Below are 9,019 nucleotides of genomic sequence, written 5' to 3'. Positions count from 1 at the left end.
GGGTGTGTGAGAAAAGAAAACTTCGCGGCAATCTTTTGGCTAATCCCCCCACTATACCATAACACAAAGAATGTTTGTGTTTGATGAGTTTAGCGACCCAGTAGTGGCGTTTTCTCTGCCATTTCAAAAAATAGCAAGAATTCGCGTGCATATAGCTCTGATTGGCGCCGAGGATGTGCTAGAGTGGAGATTCCGAAAACTCTTTTTGCGACGTCACGCTCTGGGAAGGAGGGCCTTCAGCTGCACTTTCAAAATGTTTTTCTGCAGCCTTCGCGCACCTAATAAAAAGAAAATTTCAATATCTGAGATTTTGAAGGTCAAATGAAGACGATTTGAAATAACACTAACGAGTAAAAAAAAAAAGGTTTAATTCGAAACGGAAGAAAGCGAACTCTGGACGTTACCCTCGAAATTCAAAACTTGGGAACTCAGTGGCTGTGAAGTAACATTGACTCCATAGAAGCGTAGAGTCGGCTTCGGTAGAATTCGAAGTGAAACCAGGCATGCACCTACCCAACCGCTCTGACGTCCGCCACTGCGGTGGCGCTGCTGTCGGCACTGCGCATGCGCGGATGCATAATCTCTCGCGAATCTTGTTTCTGCGCAAGTGCAGTGCCCACACTAGGCGTGTGGGCAAAGCAGTTTTGTTTGTAAACTGTGTGTTGGTCTATAGGCAGAAGCAGCCTGTTTGCTTTATTTTTTTCCTTTTCTTTCCTGTGTGTGTGAAAGGTCCCTGCCACGTTGGGGAACTGATTGCGGTTCCCCCAGTCCCCGCGGAGGTTACAGAGGAAGGGTGGGGTAGGTAATTAAACTCAGCAAAATAGACGTAACTATGAAATATACAGTCCCTGGGAACTTGGGCATGCATGCACGGCGGAGTCCCAGCTTGTCGATACGTGATCTCGGCCATCTGAAAAGAGAGACCACAGAAGAGGAGCTAGAGTCCGTCACAGTATACGAGTTGATATTGACGCTAATTTTGTTTTTACTTTTAGAATAGGGGGTCCCAATGCTTTGGGGACCCCGAGGAGAATGGGCTGTCGCACTGCGTAGGCGCAAAACCTCTGCGCATGTGCACTGGTGCAGTGCGATGCTTCGGTTGACCAAAAACGTTGGGCCCCACTATTCCAATTTTTTTTATTGTTGGTTTGAAGCGACACGTTTGCTCACTGCCACGCACGTTTTTGTTTCTGTTTTGTTTTGTTTTTGAGTAACTGTTGGTGCTTTTCCCGGTCACAAAATTCTCATGTACGAACGCAAAACCCTACTCCAAAGCAGAGGCACTGACTGGTCTCCCTCTCCTAGTCCGTCCTCACACACGGCAAGGCCCTTTCCAACTATATACGCCTAGAATACGAAGCCGGGCGCTCGGAGAGTTGGCCTCAAACTGCTTCAGAGCCGATGGCTCTAGGTTCAAATTGCTTGAGAAGCCGGTTTCAACGCAACGTACAACCCCTTTCTTTCGGAGAGTCACCCTGTTCAACACCGACTAGAAGTCAAGGCAGCAGTGCTCTTCCGGTTACGTCAGGGGCGTTGGCTGGCGGACGTCGCGGTGCGGTATGGAAGCGAGCAAATCGCGCGTAGATTCGCCGTCTTACGAACGAGTTTCAGTGTACGAATACGCACCTAGTAAGCTAAAGGTAGATCTGTACACAACAATTGGCCCGGGAAACATATTTTACTTCGCAGAAGGCGATGAAGCGCATTGTGGAACGGCGAAAAAAAAAATTTTAGCGTAGACAAACTACGGTACGAGCGACTTTTGATAGTCAAAAGTTGTGTTATTAGATAAAATGTCAGCTATAAACGATTATTGAAACTGCAAAATATGTTTAACGGCACACAGTAATATTACTTTGCAAGATTATTGTTATCATTCGTAATTCAGAAAACATGAAAGACCAAAATGCGGACATCATGACTTCTCGAGAAAGATATGAGTGCATTGTTTAAGTCGGAATATGGTGATTATTGCTTCATATGGAGGACTTTGCTTATAATGACATTAACCCGAAACTGCAGGAGCAACATACTTTTACAGGGGTAAAAGCAGAACTGTGGTAAGCACGTCTTCAGCTCAGGTAAAAGAGTTCACTGAACCACTGCGCCACAGAACCTGTTGTACTCCACACAGAAAAAAATAGCTGGATTTTCTAAATTACTTGACTATTAATGTAACAAAACATGATTGATAGTTTCTTGGCTACACTTCGCTTTCCATTACCGACTCGCATTATTATACACCCCAGACCAAACATTTGACTGCTCAAGGAAAAATTCCACAAATGTCTTGCGTAACTCTTTGAGGGCAAATCGCACCGGTTTAGATTTATTTATCACAGCCGAATTGAAAACAAAATCTATACCCTCCTTACAAAATTTGGAAGTATTCATCCATGCACCGCCATTCATATTTATAAATTTAATTCGAACAAATATATATTATTAAAAGTCACGAAACGATTACCGATGCAGTCAGTACAGGTGAGTTACACGGCCGGGGGACATACTCTAGGGGGTTAATAGTCTTGATCGGTAAATATATTCCGTTAAGAATCATGATGAAATTTTTTAATTCATTAAAATAAATATATAGTTTCAATTAGAAACCCACTGAGCGTCATGAAGAACCACTAATGCAGTCACTTTCAGAGAGACCTGAAGCAGGTGGGAAGCGCGGACGCGCGCTAAAGTTACTAGTCATGCCACAGTTGCAAGGCCTGCGTTTCGAAAACACGGACGAGAACACGGACGACAATCTCGTCATCCGCGTTTTCGGACTCTAGCTCGAGGGGTGGTACGGCATGTTCGCCGCTTGGGGCAGAGTCTGGGACGCCTAGAGTACGACGGTTTTCGCAGGCCTCCTCTTCTGTTTGGGGCCGCGTTGGTGTCGCGTGATTTCAAACGCCAATTAAAAACAATCACCGCGCCTGGGATGTACAAGGCTCCGCTCGCACCTGTAGCTCGCAGAACACGAATGACAGACGTCTTGTATACGCATCGTTCCACTTGTATCGTGCGCCTTTAATCCAGACTGTGAGGCCAAGGTAATATTCGCTCCGATTCCCGAATCATGGCGATGAACAAGTTTCGTCTTGCCCTGCTACAACTTGCGGTGACGCCCAACATTTCGAAAAACCTCGAAAGAGCGAGTGAGTTGATCAAAGAGGCGGCGTCTGCGGGAGCGAAGATGGTCTGCCTGCCAGAATGCTTTAGCTTCCCGTACGAGCCGAAGTACATCGTAAAGTACGCCGAGCCGATTCCGGGGAAGTCCAGCGAGATGCTGTCACGCTGGGCCAGCGACAACCAGGTCTACCTCATTGGCGGAACGTTGTCGGAGAGGGAGGATGACAAACTCTACGCCGCCTGCTTAGTCCACGGACCGGACGGTTCACTGCTGGCCAAGCACCGCAAGGTACACCTCTACGCGACCGACGTCCCCAGCAAGTTCACGTTCAGCGAGGCGGGCTTCTTAACACGGGGCGACAAAGTGACCACCTTCGACACCCCGTTCTGCAAAGTGGGCGTCGCCGTATGCTACGACATCGTGTTCTCGTCCTTTGCCGAGCTGTACGAGTGGCTCGGCTGCAAGTTGATGGTGTATCCGGCAGCGTTCAACATGTACAACGGTCCGTTGTACTGGCAGCTAACTTCGAGGGCTAGGGCGGCTGAATACCAGGTCTACGTGGCGTCCGTGTCGCCCTCGAGGGACGAAACGGCCTACTACGTCCTCTGGGGACGCAGCATGCCGGTAGATCCCACTGGTAAGGTGGTCCGGTCGGCTGGGGTCGATGAAGAGATCGTGCTTGCTGATGTCAATATAGACTACCTGGATGCGGTGAGGCAACAGCTGCCCGTCGCCAAACAGAGGAGGAACGACCTGTACAAAGTAGTCGTCCCCACGGACGCGTAAACTAACGTGGCGCCTTCTGACGGAGTGTAATGTCGACCGCGCAGTAGTCTCTGCCATCTACTCTGGAGGTAGAAATCCGGAGGAGTGTATTTCGGGTGTTTTATGTGTGTGAGCATAAAAATATTCTTTGCGGGTGTTACTTTGTATTTGTTGCCTTTAGGCCTGTAAACTTTATTTAGTTCACTAAGTGTTTCTTATGTACGTGTTTATGTATAGGCTTCCCGTAGCGAAAAGTCGTTCAAAATCAGTACACTCGAAGTGTACGGAAGTATACTAAAAGCATACTTTCAGTGCGGTCTTTGTACTGATTGTATACTTTAAGTGTACTTAAAGTATACTTCCAGTTCATTTTTAATTCGAACAGATTTATTTACAAAAATAGCCGTGAAAGTTACACTTATGCTGCTTGTGGAGGTGAGTTATACGGCCAGGGGGACATATTATAGGGGGCTAATCGTAACGATCACTTGGCTAATTAACGAAAATATGATAATTAACTTTTTAATTAATGAAAATAGACATATGCTTCCAATTAGAAACTTGCTCAGCGTCATCGAAAACCACTAAATCAGTCATTTTCAGAAAGACTTTGAGTGCGTCAGAAGCGTAGTAGTGCACTAAAGTTACCACTCGTGGAGCAGGTACAAAGCTAGCAGTTGCGGTAAGGCGCCCGCGCGATTTTTCCGTCTCTTATCTAGCCCCAGCCTTGTACCTGCTCGTAACTTTTGTCCACTACTACGCTTCTCACGCGCTCAAAGTCTTTCTGAAAATGACTGATTTAGTGGTTACCGGTGACGCTGTGCAAGTTTCTAATTGAAACCATATGTCTATTTTCATTAATTAAAAAGTTAATTAACGAATTTTAATTAATTAGCCAACTAATCGTTACGATTAGCCCCCTATAATATGTCCCCCTAGCTGTATAACTCACCTGCACAAACCGTATCAGTGCATCTTTTACGGATTTTTTTAAATAAATCTGTTCGAATTAAAAATGAACACCCGGTATATATATATATATATATATATATATATATATATATATATATATATATATATATATATATATATATATATATATATATATATATATATATATATCAGTGTGTCGAACCGAAAAAAGTACGGGTTCGGTTACGGTTCAGGTTCAGGTAAATTTATTTTTTTCCGGTTCAGTTCCAGTTCGATTAATTCGATCCGCGAACCGGTTCGGGGCGTTGAACCGGTTCGGAAATTATAAATGACAAATTGCAACATCAAAATAAATTACAAATAAAACATCTGAAATCAGCACATACGAAACGGGATACATCGTAGTGTAAGGCTCAGGGATTTCTACCAGGAATGGTTTCTTTATGAAGGTTACCTCACCGACGTTTACGCATTCGGACTTCATCTAATTGGGTCCGACGCGGTAGCTGTAAAATCCGCGGCCTCCTTACAAACCCACTTACAAGTAGAACTCGCTAACTATCCCGCCACCTCGGCGTGTAAGCAATTGAAGGAACAGTGGGGAGAAAATACAGCTTTCTTTATTTGATCTAGCCTTCGGTAACTCAAATTAGACCCTTAAAGAAGTTTTCATTAAACAAGATACGGAATATAAAAAACACTTCACCGAACTCAACGCCAGAAGGACGTAATAGGATAAATATTAAAATAGAAGAGTGCCGTCAGTTGACGGCACTTAAAAAACAAATGGCATTGATAGCACATTCATTGTCAACAGCGCGTGGCCGAACCGTTTTGACATGAGCCGGTAACCGTTATTTGTTTTCCGGTTCAGTTCCGGTTCGGGTTCATCGCGATAACAATATAACGGTTCGGGTTCGGGTTCAGTTCCGGAAAAAATACCGGTTCGGTTCCGGTTCTCGGTTCGGTTCGGTTCCGGTTCGACACCCTGATATATATATATATATACATATATATATATTGTGCAATTTTTAACATCAACACACTAAAAACGCGATAGATAGGCCGATGCCGTCTTCACAGAATATTTGTGGGGCTCAGCAGACATTAGATGAGTAAATAAACGTCACAGTACGTTGTCTAGTTAGCTTTTTTAATTTACAGTGTAATTGACCATGTTGAATTTTCAGTTTTAAAGGCGCTATGAATAAACTTTAGCCCAACTGAAACAATTTGTGAAAAGGTGACGAGTTTTGGGTGATTCATAGCTAAAACTCTGCCTTTTGTCGCCTGATTAAAAACAGCGCGCCGGACAGAGCGCAGGATGATATTCTTACGTATTCCCTTCAGTCGAACCGTTGGAAGTATGATGCTGGAGCATCCACCAAAGGCACGCTGTCAAAAGTGTGCAACTTCGTTCATGCTGAATACGACAGCACTTTGTGAGGGTTGTAACTTCGCTGGAAAAATTAAATAATGCATAGAACTCCAGTATGAGAAGTTCTCGCTAACACCAACAAACATGCCATCGCCGATATGCCATGTCAAAACCTCCAAATCACTCTCCACTTTGCCCGCCCCTGCCGCGCGTGTTTCTTGAATCGAGGGGAAAAAGTGCGAAATTTGATAAATAAATATCTGAAAGCCCCTTGCTGTTTCGTGAATAGTTTTGATTGTGTTAGGCTATAATAACGACTGTCTCTAAAACAGCAATAATAAAAAAGTAAATTTACGGATTTTAATTTTTAAAAAATGTTGCCACGGTTATTCACCCATCTAATGTCCGCCGAGTCGCACGACACACATGAAGAGTGCATCAACATGACAGTGAGCCCCCAATTTTCCTGAAACCACTTGATTAAAAAATATCACCGGGTATAGCTGACATAATGTGACAAAGGGAAGCTTCATTTCTCATTTCAGTGCAGACCACGTGCTCCAAAAGTTCCCCGGGGAAACGACCGGCACTGTCATAGCATACTTACGTCGCAAATGCAACATGGACTTACGCCTAAAAAAAGCACAAATAGAAATATTCGCTACATTGTACGCCACGGAAAGTATCGTTATCTAACTTGTCAATAATTATTTTAGCTAGTCATTTCTATAAATTTAGCAATTGAAAAGTCTACTTTTATTGCAAAGATAGCTTTTATTTTCCCTGAGCTGTATTTGTTACCTTTATTGAATAATAAAAGTTTACTGTAAAAAAACTGTTAGCACTATTCGGAAGCTAGGCGATCGAGGGCAATCGCACCAAGTGTTTAACGCTGCTGACGAAAAAGAATGCACATTACTTTGTTTTCAAAGTGAACCGCCACTTACGTGCTGCCTGACAGGCTAGTAGACAAATTACGTTTGCAGGATTATCCAGTGTTTTTGTAATGCGGGTCCCAGCGCAAGTATAGGCTGTTTCAGATATCTGCATCCACAGCAAGCAAAAGGACAGGAGGCAAAGGAAACCATGGCTAATATTGGGGACATAAGATTCTCCACCTTGCATAGTCACATGCAGCGCAAATCAACTTCTGAACCGCATAAGCGAAGTGGTGTTATGAATGAAAGTTCGCTCTGAAATTGGCTGGAAAAATCGGCGCCTTGATGTAACAACCTCAAGCTTCCACCGAAAGCGTTTCATGGTGTAGATTTATCTTGCAAAACTCTAAGACATCTCGATTCACGTGAACAGAGATTGACAATTGCAACAACGAATAACACCGTCGATCGAGAGTGCCACACTGTAAAAAATCAACGTAAATTTGACGTGTCTTTCCCTCGCCAAAAAAGACAGGCACGCTCATTGTTTCAAAACACGAGGTTGCCCTCATTATTTATGTGCCCCGAGAGCCGATCCTTCCAGAAAAGCCGAAATCCCAGCGGTGAAAGCGTGCGCTGATGAATCAAAATAGCCTTGGCGACAAGGGAGAAATTGCTTGAGATAGTTTCGTTTTTACACTGAAAGAAAACCGAAAGTTTAGATAAAACCTAAGATAGACTAAACGTTTTGTTAATTTTTTACGAATATAATAAAGTGACATTATTATTATTAATATATTGATTTGCTTAGTTCTGTCTTCAAAAAAAAAAAAAGCAAAGGAGAAAAATAAGAGACTTTTGAAAACTGCGCAAGACCATCGCTATTGCAATCAGCTTCCGTTCGGCCGCCGTTGGAGCAGTTGAAGTTCCGGAGGGTTCGAGCATCGCTTCCTTTTTACGTTTTAGGAGCGGATATTTTAGATAGCTTACTTACGAATACCGTGTTCAATAATAGCAAGCGATTACTGAGAGCTGTGAGACGCAGCGTCGCAAGTGGCAGACCGTCATGGCCGACTGGTGCAAGCGAAGGTGAGGAAGTTTCTTTTGTTTCTGCGAAGTGCGCCGCTATTTCAAACTTTGTCTTGTACCGTGTGCTTGCTAAGCTATGCTTGACTCTCACTGTGCTCTACCCGGTTTTATTTCGTTATTTGAGAAGAGCGTATTTTCAAAATTTATGGCTCTCTCCGCAGAGTGAGAAAGATTCGCGTGCGGCGGAACCGAGGGCCAGCCGAGGGCCTGTCCTGGGCGCCGTCCCTACGACGGTCGCCCGACGACGCTTTTGCGGAGCGTTCAGGTACAGTCTGACGGCAGTTCAAGCAATTACAGGTCATGCTCGTTCTGACGTGTGGTCCCAACAGTCTCTCGCCAACGATTTGTTTCATAAAGCGGGAGCGAGAAAAACGTTACAAGAGCGAGCAGCATGATTTCTTGCCCGTGCTGATGCCTGTGCCGTAGAGACGGACGATCTCTGCGTATGCCTAAGCGGCACGCTTTCCAAGTTTGCGGTTGTGTGTTGTGCAGTGATGTGATTGCTGCGCCAATTGCGCCAAACTGCGCCAAGGGGCTAACCCTGCTACATCCTGCTACATTTTGACAAAATATGGGTAATCTGCGCCAAGCCTGCGCCAAAGGACCAATTTTGGTCGCCTTTGAAAACCGAAACTAAACTGAGTACCGTAATTGAGCACGCGTAAGCTAGGTGGTGCAAGCAGCCGTCCGACACAAAGTACCCTGCATCAATCGTTCATCCGGTCTTGCATGGTTTTTCCCGCCGTCTCTCGTCTCGTGTCATTAAAAAAAAAAATTCAATGACAGACGTGGGCGTGTGTGGACACCCCGACGCTAGCGTGCTGGGTACCAGTCATGCTGTGAAGCGAA

General features: G+C 44.6%; 1 protein-coding gene across 1 annotated transcript; it reads left to right on the top strand.

Annotated features, from left to right (window-relative positions):
* The first annotated feature begins 3,073 nt into the window (after positions 1–3,073).
* Positions 3,074–3,913, top strand: LOC115327809 (omega-amidase NIT2-like). The gene has a single exon (XM_040214243.3). It carries the CDS (start codon positions 3,074–3,076, stop codon positions 3,911–3,913), a length of 840 nt encoding a protein of 279 aa, XP_040070177.1.
* Positions 3,914–9,019: the final 5,106 nt, after the last annotated feature.

This window comes from Ixodes scapularis, unplaced genomic scaffold (genome assembly GCF_016920785.2).
Source record: "Ixodes scapularis isolate PalLabHiFi unplaced genomic scaffold, ASM1692078v2 PGA_scaffold8__174_contigs__length_109621045, whole genome shotgun sequence".
In the NCBI taxonomy this organism is placed as follows: domain Eukaryota; kingdom Metazoa; phylum Arthropoda; class Arachnida; order Ixodida; family Ixodidae; genus Ixodes; species Ixodes scapularis.
This window is presented reverse-complemented; position numbering and strand designations above follow the sequence as displayed.

Coding starts and splice junctions, on each gene's coding strand:
- LOC115327809 (XM_040214243.3), top strand. CDS start 3,074: ATGGCGATGAACAAGTTTCGTCTTGCCCTGCTACAACTTGCGGTGACG.